At 40.2% G+C, this 20397-nt stretch overlaps 1 protein-coding gene across 2 annotated transcripts in view; it reads left to right on the top strand.

The window, feature by feature from the left end:
- The window catches only part of AFF3 (AF4/FMR2 family member 3), a 328318-nt gene that overhangs the window by 186227 nt on the left and 121694 nt on the right, over window positions 1-20397 (top strand). For both annotated transcript variants that reach the window (XM_021413240.1, XM_021413250.1), the window contains exons 5-7: window positions 7071-7157; window positions 13084-13120; window positions 18286-18337. In XM_021413240.1, the coding sequence (XP_021268915.1) occupies window positions 7071-7157; window positions 13084-13120; window positions 18286-18337 (176 nt within the window). The remainder of the gene's footprint in view (window positions 1-7070; window positions 7158-13083; window positions 13121-18285; window positions 18338-20397) is intronic.

Below are 20397 nucleotides of genomic sequence, written 5' to 3'. Positions count from 1 at the left end.
CTGAGACCAGAAAACTAGCTGCATCAGTCTTGCATGGCAATTCAGGAATTAGAATCCACAGTCCTTGGGTGCAGGAGGTTAATGCACTAATAAAGATTGCACCTTGATTAACCACATTGTCTCAGCTTGCCCAGGCAAGGCTGGTTCTCAGTTTGTCATATCATATGGCCCAATACATTCATTTAAAAACATAGCTTCCTAACTAAGATCCCAGATAGATCACAGATTCATCTCTGGAGCTAGAGGAGCAATTTTGTCCTTTTTTATTTCATTTCGGTGAAGAATATTTTAAAGTTTTTAAGGAAACCTCCTGCCTTCTGTTCTGTAGTATACCTGTAGGGCTACATGTTCTTTCTTTCCTGATACTTAGAGGTAAGAAATCATTCTGGCTTTAACTCAGATATGAGTGGTCATGGCACAGCTTATACTCTAGTTAACATTTGCTCTTAGAATCAAGCCACCATTCTCTTGGATATCCTTATCTTCCCCTGGCCTCATCAGCTCATTTGTACCATGTAAACAAAGAACAATTTGCAAGACTCTTTATTAAAGAATTGTAATCATACAGTGAAGGACGTAAAGAAATCAGTTTGTTGAATGGCTGAAGCATTTTTTTTTATATTTATCTGTCCTAGATTGTTGAGCCATGACTAAATGTTGCGGGTTATTTGCAGGATGGTTCCACTAAGGCAGTGATAACATATTCCAAACAGAACCTTATTGCACTGGCATTTGTGATTTGCTATAGAGTGAACTGATCCACAGATCACATTACAAATGTTCATGATTTGGAGTGGTTTAGTTTTGTAGATACCAAACATCTGGAGATTTAATGCTGAACACATTCTTTAATTCTGCACTCTGCAAAATCTCTGACCTTCTTGCCTTACAAGGGCCTACTTTACTTTTCCTTTCTCATTGTTTCCTCTCCTCTCCTCTCCTCTCCTCTCCTCTCCTCTCCTCTCCTCTCCTCTCTCTCTCATTTTCTTCCCCCCCTTTCCTTTCCCTTTTCTTTCCTTCCTTTCCGTTCCCTCATGTGTGTAGAGCACTAACACACATGTAGAGAGTCCTGTTTCCATCAATAAGCTTCAGCTGATGCCCACCTTTGTGGGTCTGAAGAACCAAGCACAGCACAGATGGCACAGTCACAAGCTACACAATTGCTTGTATTTCGTTAAAACGAAAAAACTCCTTGACAAGCAGTCTCTCCAGATAGTCCTGTATCTTTGAATGTTATATTGTTGAAACCCATTTGAAGGAATTTATATAACAGAAAGCACAGACTGTTCGAAGGGTCCTGGGACTGGAGGAAATGGAGAAATGCAGTAGCGTGTGTTTTCAGCAGGTTGCTATGAAAAAAAACTGACTTCTAGAAATCATTGGAGCAGGAATAGGGAAAGCAAAAAACTGCTGACTGAGACTCAGTGCTGAACCAGCACCCAGTGCAATGCAGTTGTTGTCCTTAAGACTATTTTCTGTTCCTTCACAGGGAGCTTGCAGTGGTTCCCTTATTCCATCCTCCAGTCAGAGGGTAGCTGAAACCATGTTTGTCATTTACCTCAAGATTAGAAAGCATTCGACATCATACGTGACATAAATATTAACTATAAATCAAAAAGTTGCCTAAGTAAGTGGATGGTAAGGAAGTAAAACAGTAAACAACAGAAGCTGAAAAATGGCAAGGTGTTTGATTGGGTTACGGTAGTTCTGTATAACCTGTTGCCAGAAGGTTAATGACAAAATAAAAGATGTTCAAGTAGAATGAAGAAAATTATCAAGGGCTCAAAGGAAACTAAAGAATTTACAAGGATGAAAAAGGGGTATGTTGATGTAGTTTGCATAGGTGACATCTTAAAGAAACAAGAGCAAACAGCTTTATCTTACTATTTTACAAATGTGCCTTTGAGGCCTGGGTTAGAAAAGTCACAACAATACCAGATATAAGAGGAATCAATTTTAAAAAGTGAAAATTTGATCTTTCACATCATGAGAACCTTATCACAATGAAATGCTGTCAGCTTCAATGTAGTCTGCACAAGTTTCATTGTCAGACTCTCTGCTTTGGATATTAGACACTAAAATCATAGCCACATTGTCAGCCAGTGGCAGGGTAGCTTCGCTGAATTGAAAGGGATCCTTGCCAACTGACAGCACTTAGAGAGAGTCTCCTGTGCAAAGAAAAAATAAATAAATTATCTTATGAAAGGAGGAGAGTAAGCAGATTAGAAGTTTTCTAACTGTGTCCTGTGGTCACTTACTAAGAGGTCTTGGAAAGCTATGTTAGCTTTGCATTGCGTCTCCTTGCAGATGACAGAATACATCCGCTGCCTCCCTAAAAGCTGCTTTTTAGTGTAGGTGACTATAAAGAGAGCATTTCTGCAGTCCCTGCACTATCCAGCAGAGTATTTGCAAGTGAAAATTGCGTATCACCAATCCCCTATAATTCCTGTGACATGTCAGTAGAGCTGTGGATGAGGCTGAGCCAGCTGATAATTTTCAAAAGGGATTTGACAGGGTCCTTTATGAGATGCTACAAAAAATTTCTTAAATCATCCTCTGTGAGAGACAAAATATTATGAATCAAAAATTGGGTAGGTGAACACACACACAAGAGGAGGATTAAACAGTCAATTTTCTTAATGGGCCAATGATAAGTTCTGGCTGTGGCAGCAAATGAACAGAGTAATACATGCGGCAAGAATTTAAATTTAGATGAGACTGAATTCACTGCTTGTTTTTAATTACAGTTTTTCTGAATCAGTTCGACCATTCCTAGAATCATACTCCGCACAGCAAGATTGATAGCACTAGAAAGACAGCATTGACTTCAGTCTGGAGTAAATACTATTATTTACCTCTGGATAGTACTTTTCCTGAAAAATTACCTACAAGCTCGGGTTAGAAGCCCCAAACAAAATACTACCAAGCAGTCATTAATCCAGGAGAAATGTCTCATTACTTAATTGTTGCTGCAGAAAATACATGTGGGGCAAGGACACACAGTACTATAGATTTCTCTATCTGAAGGCTTTCCCTTCAGTGAGAAGAAAAGCCAAGTTTGTGTGTTGTCCAAGATTAACTAGGCTTGGACCTTTATACGTCGCAGAGCTGAACATTTATGTATAGCTGCTGAAAGCTGATTTACAATGGGCAGAGACATGTGCGGTCACAGAATTCCAATGTGTAAGTGAAACATGCCAACGCCACCACCACAGAGATGTCAGCTGGGAACAGCATCACTGTAACCCTTACAGGGAGAAGCACGCATTAATAAAAAGGGTCAGTCAGAGGTCTGCAGAGATTTGTGGTCTGTTGTGATCCGCATGTCCCTCCCGCTGGTGCCTCCTCTGCTGTCCTCCTGCCCACCATGTCCCTGCAGATGCAACCTCTGCTCGTCTCCACCATCCCAGGCCATCTGAGCCACCCATCGTGGTACGTCTGGTAGCAGGAGGAGGAGGGTGACTGCTGCTTTCTCAGATAGGCCATCTTGAAGCTGGAAATCTGTTTTCCACTCTTCTGGACCCCACATGGCTTCTCAGCGGTTCCTTCAGTTAACCTTGTCCAGGACTCAAAGGTTAACATAAGCAAGTTGGTAGAAAGATCTAAATCTGTTTAAAATTAGCCCATTATCTTGTAATGGATGGAACATTATCCAGTGCAAGATGCTTCAGAATTATTTTTTGTTCAGTTTATGATTAAAAAAAACAAAAAGCTGCTTTTTTCTTGTTCTGATTTTAAAAATCTTTTGTGGCAGTCATTGCTCTAACACTAGTTTGAAGACACAGAGTTAAATTGTTAGTGGTGTTCATCAGTACATTTGAAACCATGTTTTCAGTCTGGTGGGTGCTTTATGCCAATCCCAAGTACCAGAGACAGGCAAGTTAGCTGACAAGAGAAATTGCACATGAAATTTTATTTTAACACTAAAAGGTGAGTCCTTTTTGTTGAGTTAGTTCAATAGTTGCCTCTTGGTTTTACCTTTTCAAGCATTTCACTCCATGTACTGAAAAAAGATCTTGATATAATCATATGCCACCATGCTTTTAATCTCTATCACATATCTTCAGATAGAGTCTAAAATCACAAGAGTTGGTGCACAAGGACGTGTTCTTGACTTGTTTCTGCTTGCCCTTGACGTTGCTGGAAACCTCAATCATTTCTCCTATTTTTTGTGATTCTGTTCTTGGCCATCAGAAGGAGACTGAGCCCCTAATTTAATATTTCTCTTTTAAAAAAATATTTAAAACTTACCACTGTTCAGTGGTGACAGTTTGCGGTTTGTGGATATTTTTCACATATTGTTTTCCGATTATATATGGATATATTTCTAATCTGATTTCATTTCCAAATTGTCTCAATTCCAAATGGCAGCAATATATAGATCATATGAACAGAATTCATCATATTATTCTGATAAAATCACATTCGGATATGCATGATAATAGCAATTATTAACTGTGGTAAATATCAGTGATATTAGTACAACTTGTGTCAGAAATGGTTACATCAAATTTAAATTATATAGAAAACTTTACTATGTACCACAGCTGCAAGTATAAAGGGAGAGGAAGAGAAGCTAGCTGAAAAAAAAAAGACTATTAGGGCCATTTTTCATTGAAGTGTGGATGAGAAATAATCTTGGAGAAAAGAAGAAATGAAAGATTTTGACATGTCAAAAAGAAAGGTCACCCTTATTTTTAATCAGCCCTCTCATCCTTTCCATGGATGAAGGTATCATTGTCAGACTTGGGCAGGCAAGGTGGGAGGGAAGAGCTCTGCTAACAGATTGGTTTCTGCACGGCACATAGCAGACCTCTCCGAAGATGTTTCCGTGAAGGTGACAGTGGGGGTCAGCCATGATATAACCTACGGGAACTGCTGCCTGGGCAAATGGAAATCATAAGCACTGAGCAGTGTATTTCGCAAGTAGGATGGCCTTAGGTCAAAACCACTAGCTGCTCCCATCCCAGTCTGGCTAGCCCAGTTTTTGACAGGGGTAACATAAAGCATTGCCCTTCAAAAGAAAGGGCCACGTGGTTATTTCTTAGACATGCTTTGGGGCTCAACACTTCAGCTTGCTGGGAAAAAACGCTCTGGGAATGGAGTTTTACAGGTGAAAAACGCCTCTAGTCTGTCTACACAGCCCTTCATTTTCTAGAAAGTAAGCAAATGGTTGTGTGAAAGAAAAACAGAAAAGCGGATGAGAAACAAATCCATTTTTAGATCACAGCCCTAGGATTAAATGTCACTATTGCAACTCCGCTTTCTGCCAATTTACTGTCATAAACTCTTAGAGTTGGAATATTTCTCAGTATGTAATTCATTCATCTTTTGAAAATAATAGCACTTATGCCAGGTACTTGTAGCAATAGGTGTGCTCCCTTCCAAATGGCAAACTGCTTGCCTATGTTTCAGCTTGCCTGTGTTTAAAGAACTTACTGTATATTAAAACGTACTCTATAGTGCTATTGCTGCCACTTACCAGATAAGCGAGTCATAAGATGAACAGTCTACCTCAAATAACTGAAAAGCAAAGCAGTTCTGATACTGAAACTGTAAACTAGATGATGCTCTGATTAGAGGTATCCACGTAGATTACTGAAGTCTAATAAATCATGTCAGTTTTTAGCCTCAAATAAAAGAAAAGAATGCCGTTTTTATTAGAAAATAAACTGTTTATCAAGAATGCTTTAAAGGTGACATTTATTACTAATAAACTGTTTTGAAAGGGATGAACTGCTCATTGGCAGAAGAGACAGAGACTTCCTTCTGTGTGAGAAATGCCCCATCTCAGTGCTTGCAGGGTCAGGAAGCACTTCCATCAGCACTACCGAAAGGTGGGCGGTAGGTTCACCCACATCTTTCTTCAAACAAGAACATTCCTCGAAACAAGAAATGAGTCATGGAAATACAGCTCTAGTGTTATTCTGGGAGTGATCATAGATCCCAGCACATGCCCTTGGAATACTGCTGAGAAGCCATTCCAGAGTCAGATAATGGTAGCAAAAACCTGGAGAGCATCTGCTGGGCAAACTCTTGATAGTGTCAGCTAGCCCACTGCTTAGGGAGAATGTGGTTTCCTCTTCAGCTTTTGAAACTTGTGGGTTGACTCTTCAGGGCTGTCGTGCTCCACATTGCTTCTCATATCAATTCTGTTAAGTTGCTGTGTACCAAATATTATGGCTGTTGCTGTTGAACATGTCAAAAAAACATGTCCATCCTACAGCAGCCTACACAGGAATATGAAGCTTCTCTCTTAACAAATCATCTCTTATCTGAAGTGTTTAATTTACACTTCAGCCTCCTCCTTCCCAAAATCAGACTTGCTTTAGAGACTAACTCATCCATCCCTGACTAGTAATGGCACTGAAGATGTGTCTGCCTGCTACCTGAGGCTCGGTCAGGAATGACTGCATACAAGTCTAAGCTACATGCATCTCTTAGCTATTAAAAGATGTCTTTTGGAAAAGCACAAGAAGAAGGCAAAGGTGGAGAGCAGCACACTTCATTTAGGGCTTGTTGCATGGCCGTGACCTGCAAAACACAAACAAGTGGCAGTTATGAGCTTATTCAATTCCTTTAATATAGAAAAGAAAATTGTAGGAATTAACCACTGGGCAAGTTCAAAGTGTTAAACATTTATCATTCTGACCTTGTCTGTGAAATCTATGTTGTGATTAGTCCATAGGATGTACCTCATTACTTGGTTACAAACTGAGATTTCTGTTCCCATACTGCAAAAATGAGATTCCTCTATTAGTCTCACCAGGCAGAATACATCTCATGATTAAAATGTGGATGCTGATTGTCAGAAAAATCAAACTTCTTGCACTTAAGATGCATTAACTATTCAGGAAAATGAAACGGTGCTTAAGAACCGCTCTCAAGAGTCTGCGATAAAAATCAATGTAGCTTGTGTATTGTCTAGATTATATGTAAACTGGGCATTTCCTAGAAGCTACAGTAACCTACGTATTCCTCTACCCAGATATTCATGCTAGTGATATTCTATTATTGTCTCCTATTCCACTGGCTTTCTAAATAGTTTGCTGTACAATACTGTTTTTCAGGAGATGACCCATTCGTGGCCTCCACCACTGTCAGCTATTCACACACCAGGGAAGGCAGAGCAAAGCAAGTTTCCCTTTCCAAACAAGGTAAGAGATGTCAGAGGTGCAACCTGCACCTTGAAATATGACCTACACAAGCTCTGGTTAAGCATCTGAGGGCTCTGGACTGAGGCTGATGCAGTGCTGACCTTGGCCATGTGTGTGCCAGTATCCTCTGGCTTTTCCCTGCTTAAAGCCTCTGCAACAATACATGGTCTTGTCTGCATATTTTCTGGCAGTAGCACTGACCCTCATGTGTTGGTCACAGGTTTCTCACCACAGGGAAAAAATACAGGCATCCCTGATGGGGTGTCCAGATGTGGTGACTTCTTTGGGCACTTGCTGAGGCTCCTGACCAATACTTCAGGGCACACACAGCTGCAGTAAGTCAAGAAGCTCCTGCTCACATCCCATTGCTCCCGCTTCATTTGGCTTCACTGAAACCATCAAGGGCTGAGATAGGCTTTGCTCATACACTGACCTATGCATCTGGGGGCTGATGAGTGGGCAGACGTGCCCTGCCACCAACTTGGCTTTGGGAATAGCTTTGCTCCAGCAGCAGAGTCTAGTGCAGTGATACCCAGAGGAGCCACAGAAGCATTTGCCAGTGAAGTATTTGCCTGTCCAAGTCCAGTAGCAGGGGACCACAGTATCCCTGTCCCAAAGGATCGGTGCCTCTGGTCCTGTTGATGGTCCTTTGAAACCAGCTCCTGTATATCCTGATCCACTGCTGTATATTTATCACAGGAAGCTTATAGTGCTGCACAGTGAAGCTTATGGGCACAAACTTGGGGACACCACATTATTTGCACTTGGTAAATCAGGAGGGAATGAGGTCAGCTTTCCTATGCAAATGCCAATAAAAATTTCTCATTTTATCATCAAATACAGTTTATATGCCAAGAGCATTTTTCACAAAGTATCCAAGCTTGAAAGATAATATTGATGCTGTTTATAGCCTTTTTACTGTTAAAGCAACTTCCTTTGGTGACTTTTAGTCCATTCTTTAAAATTTAGTGAACAGAATGATTATAACCACAAAGCCAAGAAAACATCAAGGTTTGCCTACAGTAAAACAGCTTTGCTGTGGATGATAGTGTCATGATTTTGAAGTACCAGGAGTGTAAACCAAAACATCTCTGGGATGTTATGAAAGAAAAAAGAAGGAAAAGCTCACTGTCTTTGCTCGATGAAGACAGACGGTTGATTGAAGGTGGTAGGCGGACTACAGGCTTCTTAAGTTAAAGTAAGTCCAGGAGGAGATGGATCAGCGCCTTACCAGCCAGTAAAATGTTCAGATGAGAATGACAAAAACAAAGTGGTATTTGCTGCTCGGTAGTTTCTGCCACAATTATTAGCATGCAAGGTGTTTGTGTAGCACGTATGCAGATGTGTATGGGCAAGGTATGCCTCTATCAGCATATATGTGTGACCATCATGAATGCACTTCCTCACTACTAAATGTATTGTGATAAATATAGGAGTAGCAGAACCATGGACTATAGGGCAAAGATACGTGAATAATGGCTGATATTGACTTTTTCATCTTCTCTCTGCCTGTTCATCCATCTCTGTGGGAAATAATCTGATAGCTTGAACTGCGGAGCCGTTTCAGAGATCTACCATTCATTTTTAAAGAGCTTTTCTAGTTGGTTGCCTTTTCTCTTACCAAAGTAGAATTCCCGTTTTATTTAAGCCTAGGATCGACAGGATTTCATCTAACAGTATATGCACATACTTAGTAATATAATGACACCAACACTCTATTCTGTCCTTGGTGGCCTACATAGTCAGAAAATAGAGTACTTTACATAAGGTAGGGAAGAAATACCTAGAAGTACGTTTTCCTCTTGGAAAAATCCTGCTTTGCTGGCCATAAAACGTGATAAATTTAGACGCTATCACTTTTTAATATTTTTAAATAATTGAATTTCTTTCACCTCCTCTGGACCCAAACAGTTGCATGCTCAAGAAGGCATCTGCTTTTCAGGCTCCAAAATGCAAATAATGGTTTCCTATTTTTTCAGTCATGTTTTCAAAATATTCATAACTGATTTTCACAAAATGTAGTGAAAAATCTTTATTGGAGATATAGGAGATAACCCCTTAACTCCTAGGAAGCTTTCCTACAGACAAGCTACATAGCTGTCCCAAGTTAAAACCTAAGAACTACTGTACGACCACACACTACACTGTGTGGGTGGCACATTACTAGAAAGATAGTCCTGTCAGTCAAGCAGTGGCCAAGGACAGCAAAGAGGCTAAAAGGCTAAATTCGGGGCATTGGCTCCATCTCTCCATCTCTCCATCACCATGGAGCGAATGGTACTGTGAATTCATTTCCAGCTTTATGGAAGTGTTGAGACATCCATTCAGATCATTTGCAAAGCATCTTCCAGACTTACTCTGTAGGAGTGAATAGTCTACAATGCTTTAATAGAAAATGTTTCCCGGATATAAAGATACTCACAGTCTTGGGAATGAGAAAAAGAGAATCTTGTAAGACTTCTACCACGTTGCAAGGATGCAAATCATTCTTACTTTTCTGTCTATAAGAAATGAGTGCCAGCATCATTAGTCTCTGTATCTACCAAATTACTTTTCACCTACGACTCAAGTAATCAGTGGTCTGACAGCTTGAAACTTGAAATTTATTAATTAGGCTATTAAAGTTGCAAAGGCCACAGGAACTATAGCTGGACTCGTTTTGAAGCCTGTCTAGTAATAAAAACTAATAACTGAGTTTTTATGTCACAAATACAACAGGATTGCATGTTTGAAACCATGCAGGTGAATATGTCCAGCCATATAAGAATATATGCTCTGCAGATGGGAGGGTGTATGTGTGTATGTATGCTATACATGTATACAAAATCAGGCCTCACTGATGCTGGAGGTCTGCATTAATCCTTGGGAAAGGAAGGAAAGTCAGTGTCAAGTTTGAAGTGTTGGCTGCTGCCCAGTAGGTTTTCCAGCACAGTGCTACTGGGTGAGCGCATGTAGGGAACTGTTCTTTATGTAATAGAGGTCATAAAGTTGCATTTCGTCGTTAACTTTGAATTTTCTTTCCCTGTGGAATTAATTTGTGTTGTTGAATTTAGTAGGAAGGAGCAATGACTGTCTCTTTATTCCTTGTTTTTCAAAGCTTGAGGATAATTGAATTAGTGTGTGATGTGACAGCCTGCATGTACTTTCCTTTCTCCTATCTCTGTCACACTTTGTTATGAACAAATGGCTAGGCGTTATTTGATTGTAATTTTATTAAAAACATCTTAATAAATAAACTTTAAATGAATAATTAAATTTGGTAAATAAGAGCTCACTTGAAGCTTGTGTGAATGAGCTTTCATGTTCAGACATTAATTCTCTACTCCAGAGTGGGGGAAAAAATGCTGTTAATTCTGCTGCTGCCTTTGCTCACTTTTTTTCATTTTTACAGTGATTTCGTGTCTTCAAAGTTCGATCAGGTGTTTGATTTCTATTTATGTGTGTGTGATATTATAGGATGAGCCATCATTTTGTTACTTGAGAATTAATTTATCCGTCCCAGGAAAATTGCTATCTTGTCACAAAACTATGGATTGATTATTCTCAGAAGCTAAATTATAATAATAATGTTGCCTTTTCCGTGCCCAACTCATTTACTTTTTCCTTTCTTGATGATTTTAACAAGATGAAGTAAATGCATTAGAAAAAAAAGAAAAATCTCCAGAAGTGAGGACTTCACCTCTGCTTTTTAAGTTACACAAAGGCATACTTTTTTCCTACCTCAGTAAGAATATTCTCTATTTCACGGCAGTATTTTTATTAGCCTTTTTATTTGGAATAATTTGCTGAAAATGAAGACACTTCTTTTAAAGCATCAGTTAAAAGGAGACGTGAAAATGTTATAACTGCTGTGTTTTGCTGATGTGAAATTTGAGAAAAACAGTGTCAATGGCAGTGGTAAGATACCATGCTAGACAGTTAAAAGGGGGGGGGGGGGGGGGGGGGGGGGGTGCGGGGGGGGTATTATTCCTGAAGTTGGTGAAAATGTAAAAGAATGAACAATTTCCTTGCTTAGCAGTTTCAAGTAATCTTATAAACTCAAGGATATTTCCATCAAATAATTCTCTATCCCAAAACAGAAAACAATTTCTCCATCTACAGTTACAAAAATTCACTACTCTAGAAACTGAACATGGTCTAAGAGCCTACGTTTATTGGCAGCCTGGTTGGCTACTAGAATAACGTTTAAATTCAAGTGTATGTATCATTACATTACCACTGCGAACTGCCTCTGACATCTTAAGATTATATTCAGCCACTTGAAAAAAAAAAAGACTTTAGTATTCTTTCATCAGAAGCGTTCATAAAATGCTGAGGTAATTTGTCAAAAGTCAGCAATTTCAAATTATTGAAAAATTATTTTACCATATGAAACATGGTACAGATATTTTTCTACTGTAGATGAAAGTAGGATCTCTTAATACTTGCCCCAAAATCGGATTTCTCCCATGTCAGGTGCGTAGGGTGTCACTGAACTGCAGATGTGTGTTATGCCATAGAAGTTGTATATATTAAAGCCATGTAGTCCAGTGAGCCTTCACTCCAAAGCAAACAGTGCAGGTGGAGGGGATTTGATCAGCCAAGCCCTGGAGACCTCGAAGTCTGCTGTTCAGCCAACCTCCATTTGGAGGTGCCAAACCTTCAGGCCTCACAGCCCCTAAGCCATGTTTCTACAGGACCCAGAAGCAAAATTTTAGCTTGACCGAGTCAGCTTATCCTTAAATTCTGTGTGTACTTGCAGTTTCTTTTCTCATCTCTCTACCTGGGATTTTTCTATGGGAGGTATCTATGTGAGGCCTGGTGAACAAGTGAGGAGACGGCAGAGACAGAAGTTAGAGGAAGAGTGAAAAAGAGATATATTTTAAGCATGCACTCCTGGTTTTGGGTTTGGACTTTTTTGTGTTTTTTTTTTCTTCTTAAATTTAAGAACACCTTAAAGTCCGAAGTCTGTGTTCCAAGCTGTAGCAAACTTACAAATTTCTCAACTGTTTCACTTCTTCAAAATATAGCAGAGACATACAGATAGCAGCTTTTGCCTAAAAGTAAAATGAACAGATAATGAGGAGCCTCCTGTTTCTGGCTGTGTGTCTGGCCCATTGCTCAGCCACTGCGGCTCACAGATCTTGTCGAGGGTTCGATTCCTCACCAGTAATGAATACTGCAGATGCCTCTCAAAGTAGTCCTTACTGTTGTAACTACAGCATGCACATGAGGTTGTTTTCAAACAGACTATTCTGGGCTTCTTTGCTTCTTCTGTTTGTATTCTTTTTATTATTCTTTCCTCCATTTAAATATATTTTTGTTATAGCTTCTATTTATATTCCCATTGTACTTATATGTTTTATTCACATTTCTATGAATGTAAACAAATTCTGTGATTAAAGTATTTGAACATTTACGTGTGAAGAAGAAACAGTCTAATTTATTGTACCATATTCATAAATATTACAGTTGTGATCCAAGGTTGACCTTGGAATCTCAGGCACCCAGAACTGAAGTCTGTATTTCCATTCTCCAGTGCTGTCAGTATCAGCGTATAAGAAGTAAAGATCAGCTGTGCTACTACTTCAGGAATCCAATGGCCCATGAAACAATATTGGCCTTCCCTCTGTCTTCTCATCTAAACTTGTAGAAAATAATAGACGAGTTTGGGTTGATCAATAAATGAACAGTAAGCAGGATACTGATAATAGCTGTACAAGGAATTGTACCATTAGAGGATTGTTGTGAAATAAGTTCTCAAGCCTTCTGATTCAAGCATTTTCAAAACAATATTGGATTTATCCTTGTAATTGAAAATTACTTTTAAACAGAATGATCAATTAACAGTGCTGTTTGTATTGTTAAGGTAATGTTCAAGCAAATATTGCAGCTAAAGGTAGCCATAAAAATAATACACTGTACCTTTTTTCTATTATTATTGCAGGAGTCACAACAGGGATCTACAGGACACAGCAATACAAGTAAGTACCAACTCATTTATGGCTGCATTGGGTGGAGGTAATGACAATGACTGTGAAAACCAGAGGACTGATAAGGAAACAGTAGTAGACTGGTACAATATAGAGCCTCAGCAAGCAGTACTCATCTTTAGCCAAATGTTGGGAACTGAATTCAACAGCAACTATTGAAACGCCAGATCTTTGGTGGACTGGAAGAAAAAAAAAGGATTCAGTTATAGAATCATGGAATCATTCAGGTTGGAAAAGACCACTAAGATCATCTAGTCCAATCATCGACCCATCACCACCATGACCACTAACCACGGCCATTTCATTATGTTGATGGGAAAGACTGAAATAGCAAAAGAATGGCTTTTCTAAAATGCCAGGAAAGAGCTGATTCGGTTGCTTGGGAAAGGGCAGCGCCAGATCCAGACTGCAGAAAAAATGATCGCTCATGTTTTGTAGGCAATGGTATATTTTGTGATTATTGCCCTGTGAAAAGATACAGAAATCTTGCCAATGTGATACCAAATAATGCCTCAAAGACTATATGGCAGTAGGTCTTTTCTGGCTAGAACAAACAACAACAACAACAACAACAAACAAACAAACAACTTAGCAGCTGGATTGAAAGGAAAGATTGAATTGTTCCATGAAATAAAGTATTAATCCTCTCCCCTGACACCTCTGACTGTTGTTAATGTTGTCTTGCATATTAAAAATACATGATCCTACCCTGCTCTCAACATAAAATCATCTCAACCAAAAGAACTATTTTGTTATTTTCCTGACCTGACAGCCAGCACAGAGCCCTGTTTGCAAATTACAAGGCTGTGACTGAAGATGAAAAATGCCCTGAGCTGGTAGGTAGGGCTTTGAAAGTGTCTGGTCACCCACTGCGTGAGGGAGAAGACATCCAGCGAGACAAGCCTGGGAGACATAGGCTATTAAAACTGTGCAGTTCTTTGCCAGGGAAAGGTCGGCAGGCAGAAGATGATGTTGTGAAGAAACATGCAGTGGTGTCACTTAATTGCCAGCATCAGTTTGGTATTGCTGTGAGGACCAGCACTTAGGAAATAATAAAAGGCAAAGGGGATGAGGTTCTGTCAGAAAATAATGAATACAGTAATGAGAGAAGGAAGCACAAAGGGGCCGTAACAGAGAGGGCTATGCAAACATGCAAAGAGTCGTGAGCATGACAAACACACAAGCTGAGCTGAGAGCTTCACCATGACATCAGAGGCCACAGTGTTTGGATAGCTTTGATCATAGTTCTATTTCATTTATTTCCTTCTTGCAACACTTTAATAAAATAAGTTGTTCTGCAGATCTAATGAAACCTGCTCTCCTGTGGATTAAAAAAGCAGTTCTGCCTCTTTACATCTTTCCTCTGCTCCTTTCACCTCACTTTACTTCCAGTTTCCCATCAGCCATCCCACCCTTTACTACCTCCAGTTTCTTCTTATCTCCTCATTCATCCTGCTCAGCAAACTCAGCATATGTCTGTTGCTGGGGTGAAACTGCACTTGGTCCTGTCTGGCTGGCTGGGGGCAACCACACCAAAGAATTTCTGAGCCCATGCAGAAACACTTTCAGCATTGGTACTGAATGTTAGGGTTGCTGTCTGACACCAAGTCACAACTCCTAACATTTTGGAGGAATTTGACTACCTCTGAGACATGTATCCATGAGAATTCCTGTCAGGATATTAAAATAAGTCACAAAATAAAGCACAGGTAGCATAAGAGAGAGAACTTATCAGTCCTGTACGACATACCCAAAGGAAATTCAGGTAAAAAGGATTTGGATGTGAGGAAATGCTAGCAAATGGCTCCATATGGGAATGAAATCTAATGGTCTATGTACTGCATTATCCAAATGCACATCTTCAGAGTCTCAGTTAGCTGGTATTCCCCATTGCACCATGTCTTCTGTGGAGTGGCTCTTGAGTCTGTCATTTGCAGTGTTTTTACTTCAACTGTTACCATTGTCTTTCTCATTAGCATTTCTCTCATCCTTCCCCCACAAGGAAATCAAAGCATTTTAAAACCCTTAATGGCTGAAGTTCTTCTGCTCTGTTAAAATAAGTATTATTTATCCCTGTTAACCAGAGAGTAATTTACAATGGCTAGGTTCAGTGATTCACCCAAATTCCTTCCACTATTCAGCAGGGAAATCCTACAAAAATTCCTCTTGAAATTTATTTTGAAATGGGAGAAATTTGGACAAATCCCGTCTGGTGTTATTTAAAACAATTAGGAAATGAGTTGTGCGAGCCTATCTCATCCTGATTTTCTTTTCCTAAATGATATGAACAGGCTGCCCAGGGAGGTAGTGGAGGTATTCAAGAACTGTGTGGATGTGACACTGAGGGACATGGTTAGTGGGCATGGTGGTCATGCATTGATGGTTAGACTAGGTGATCTTAGTGGTCTTTTCCAACCTTCATGATTCTATGATTCAATGATAAGATGTAGTAGAAATTAGCAAAAAATTCTCATGTTTGGGGCTAGGGATCTGAGGGCTGATGGTTTCCCCCATGTGCTTCTGGACTCATGCACATACATTCTAGCATGCGGATGCATGCATATTTCCACACTCTTTTCAGAAAACATATACAGGGCACAGCACCTGAAGTGAAGTGTGCTAACAACAGGCCTGTAAAAGAGGTGAGGTAGGTAGCATATCCTTTTTCAGTTCCCATTGGACTAAGAAAAACCGAAGACCCCACAGATTTGCCCATTAAAAAAAAACAGATCTAGTGAGGATTTAGTTCAGCAGATGTCAGCCTCACACAGTGGTACCTGCACGCATTTGTCAGGTTACATGAAAAATTGAGATACAATTCTTGGTCTAGCCAAGAGTGAGTGTGAAAAAAAACAAGTTGTTCTGACAGATAATTCCCTTTTACATATGCTTTTCCAGTAGCTTATCAGTACCATATCTATGACATTCAGCTATGCTTAGTCTATACACATTTCTCATATTTCTGTTGTTCAGTCAAGTGTGAACAAAGTTAGTAAGAACTGATAAAGCATTAATGACCAGATTTTCTACTCTGATAGGCTGGACTGATGCATTTCTAGCATCCTCAAGAGCTTCATCCTCCCCCTCTGCAAAGAAGTATGTTAAGTGACAATTAGCATTAAAGCAGCTGCAAATGCTTACTGTAGGGTAATTCATTAATATCCAGTTTGGCTGAATCGCAGAGATTCCCTTTTCTCTCAGTCCTCACAGTACTTGTGCTGTTTCCCTCTCTACATTAACACACATTGCTGAAAGTAGAACTCTGCTGGCAAAGCACTCAGGAATCTATATGCCCCCTCACACTTAAACAAACCAGCTTGTTCATGGTAAGAATTCATCATTTATTAAAAAAAATCTAAGTTACAAATAGAAAATCTTTGAATATATGCCACTGTTACTGTTGGTTTCTTGTTCCAAATTACCATAACGCAGATGAGCTTCAGGACTTCAGGCTGACAAACATACACTGTAGCAACAGCTTTCTAGCCAGCAGGTTCATCATCTGGATATGCTTTCTGAAGTCTGTTAAAAATGGAAAGTGACCTAGAGATTATGAACTGGATGTATTCCACCCTGTGTGGCTGCCTAGCTTATGTCTAAATTTTAGGTGCCTTAAGCTAGAGGTCCACAGAGAGACAGTGCTGTTTCTAAAGACAACCAGATCTCCCCACAACCTTTTCGCTAAAGTTTAAAGACTAAAAAGGTACAGACAAACTCTTCCACAGGGGAGGATGAGATTTACAAGCACTACAGCAAGGTGTTTGCACTACCCAGAACTTCCCTTAATTAGAGCCCCACTTCCAGAAGGTGACCGTCTAGATTAAGTGCTTTGGCTTATTTCTGCAGAGCAGTGGAAGGACATTGGTGGCAGAACCCTGTCTCTTCTGAAGGCAACAGCAAGTTTTCAAGAGGCACCCCTTATAGCCATTGCTGACAGCCAGTGCTATACAAAACTGAGCATGAAGACTTTGGCAGCAAGGACTGGGTGATACATAGTGCTCATGTGCATGGAATGGGTTAGGGGCTGGTCCGTCACCCACACAGCTCAAGTCAGTGACAAGGAGGCATTGGAACAGCCTGATCAAAACAAGCACTTCCCACATTTTTTTTCAGAAGGCACAGGTGGATTTTGGTTTAATGAAGCTCCTTAAAAGGTAGCAGAGGAAAACACATCCATCAGTAAGCCAGTCACACTCAACCTTGCCTGCTAGGACACATAAACACATACATAGGCAATACACAAGGGGAGCAGCAGCTGCAGTTGTGAGGTCTAGAATTCAAGTTCAGGGTGATTCAAGTGGAGCAGTATGCCCTGATCACCCAAGTTAGACCTAAATTAAAATCTTACACTGGGATGTAACTCCCTCAGGTTTCTCAGAGTGATGAGTGTAGCAAAGTACAAACACGTTAGCTTTTTAAGGGGGATGAAAGAGGGAGAAGGTCTTGGCCTGACCTACCAGAACTCTATTACCCCATCAGCTAGCAGCTTCCCTGGTATCCATGTTCCTGGACCTAGGAAGCGGATCATCATAACCCAACACATGAGTCATAAGGAAACATAAAGAAGAGGGAGCCCTTGAACCTCTGATACTTCTCAAATATTTAAGTACCTGACTTCTCCCCAGGTTGGGTGTGTAAGCCACATTAACTTTTTCTTGTACAAAATAGCACCACTCATTTGTAGACACATGTTCTAATCACTGCCTTAGTAGCTCCTTCTAGTGCTGTTCTACTTTGTATGAAATACTTATGGTTCCTGGAGCAGGTGTGGGAGTGCATGCATGTTGGCTGGGATGCACTGTCAATAGCAGAGCTGTAGGGCCCTGGAGAAAACCTTTCCATGGCTCCAAGGTCTCCTGTCCCTAGTAAAACTTGAGTTGCTTGAGTCTTTTTGTCCTCTGAGCAGCCTCTCCTGTAGAGTTTCTTTGCCTAGTGTTGCCAGAATACATGTGCCAGTGGCAAGAAAAGTCAAGTAGGAGTGGACCCCAAGCTTGTAAATACTCCAGCAGTGCCCCAGCTTTATGTTGCCTCGGCAGCATTCTGTGCATGTGGTAAGAGCAGTTGGTGTTAGCAATGAGTAAATCTATGACATGTCATATCTAAACAATTTCCATATTCACTCATTTCTGATGTCATTTTCTTCTTCTTTTTTAAAGGAAAAAGTGATGTAGAGCCAAAGAGTCCAGAGAAAAGCGCAACCCATACATCGTAAGTCACTTCTGCCTTTATGATCGGAAAAAGCATCTATATTTTTATCAGATTGGTTGGGCAATATTGAATTTGTCCATTTGTTTTCATTAAGATAAAGCTCTTTCACTGATGCTGTTCTTAGAAAGGCTTTTTAGATAATGACTAAACATTAATTATTCCTAGAACTTTTGCATGCTGGCAAGTCAGAGATCTTCACGAGTGAAATGGCTTTCTATCATGCTGAGTAGATATGAAATGATTTTTGTGGGTGTGAGAGGCTGCCCTTTACAACCTGACTTCAACATTACCTTAATGCTGCCAGAGTTTGTCACACTTGCAAAAAAACGTCATGTCACATATGCCTTTGATGTACTGATGTAATTTTAAAAGACTGCAGTCTGCAGCTTCACCTCTGAATTACTTGAAATCCAATTACAGTTATCTCTGGTCTCTCACGATTTTGTTGATGTTTTTGAATTAACAAAAGAACTCGAGAAATAGATAGGAACAGGCACTTGTAATATATCAGTGTTCACCTTCGCTCTAGTGCAACAATAGAAGCTTTTACCATTTTTAACTCCAGTATACAAAGAGTGGAATTGTTTTGCCAGCATAAACCAGTCTATAAAACAGATGGGCTGCAAGTTAAAAAAAATATAAATAACAACAGTCTTCCAAACTGAGCTAGATAAGTGAATTCCTTGAATGTTTACCATGCAGGAGCAGTATGAATTTCCACAAAACCATTTACCTTTTTAATCCCATTTGTGGGAGCCAAGTTCCTGTAAGTCAGTCATGTGAATTTTAGAGTGCATCTAGTCCGTAATTTATGGTTCCTGATTCCCGTTATTTAAATTCAGAGTGTTACATCATGTAAATCTCATAAGGTGTCACCATTTGTCACATGGTCAAAAGTAGTCACAGAAGGAGGTACAATAACGGTGATTTATTGTGGGATGTTTTCATTTCTGCTGCAAATACGCATTAAAAACCTTCTGGAAATGAATCTAGAAAAAGATTTGACACGGTGTAAGAAATGGCTTGTCCTGTGGATTGTGTTGTGGAATGTAATTACAGCCTGTGAGCTTATTTAGCCAAACTTATTAAATGAATTAAGCATTAGCAGCCTTATGCCTTCTGATAGTATGATTGCTGGGAATGGTTAATAGAATGATTCCAATAATTATCATTTTTAAAAATAGTATTGCAATAAAGACCGAAAGAAGAAGGGTTTTAATGCCATCTGGAGGTATTTTGGAGAAATGAACACATTTATTTTGCTGATATTTAGCAATATGTAAACCATAAGCCATCCTCCACAGTGGTTTTGCTAGTCAAATAGTATTTTATTTTGTTGGGAATGTTCTTAACTTTCCTTTCTTCTCCTTTATCAACTTGAAACCCCCTAGCATCTCCGGCCCAGAATAGAGGTGCAAAGAATCACAGAATCACAGAATGGTTGGGTTGGAAGGGACCTCACAGCCCACCCAGCCCCAATCCCTGCCGTGGGCAGGGCTGCCCCCAAACAGCTCAGGCTGCCCAGGGCCCCATCCAACCTGGCCTTGAGCACCTCCAGAGATGGGGCACCACAGCTTCTCTGGGCAGCCTGTGCCAGTGAACAGGGTTCAGAGATATGCCCCAGTATCTGTCTCAGATTCAGCTTGAGACTGTATACTGTGCTGCACGGAGTGCCAATTTAAATATAGCAGACTTCAAAATCTGCTTAGTTGTGAGAAGTTCCCTGCCTAGTAAGACATATTAGTGTGACCTTCTGAAACCATCCACTTGTCTTCTGCATGCAGGGTACTTAGAATGCTTATCTTTGCCTTGTTACTATATGCTAGGGCCACCTCACAGCAGATACTGGTTCTTTGGGCAATTCTTAGAAGCAGCAGTGACTTTCAGCACTGCAGTGCACACAGCTGTGCACAAGATGCACATCGAGGGGCCACACCAGCAGGACTCCGTCCTTCTGTCACATGGCCGTGCCCTGAGTGCAGGAGGAGGGATGCTGAAGGGGAGCAACAGTGAGAGGTTGCACTTTCAGGCCTGGCTGGGAGAAATGCAGGGAGCCAGGA

This window comes from Numida meleagris, chromosome 1 (genome assembly GCF_002078875.1).
Source record: "Numida meleagris isolate 19003 breed g44 Domestic line chromosome 1, NumMel1.0, whole genome shotgun sequence".
NCBI lineage: Eukaryota > Metazoa > Chordata > Aves > Galliformes > Numididae > Numida > Numida meleagris.
Note: the sequence above shows the minus strand (reverse complement) of the source record. Positions and strands in the feature narration are given on the sequence as shown.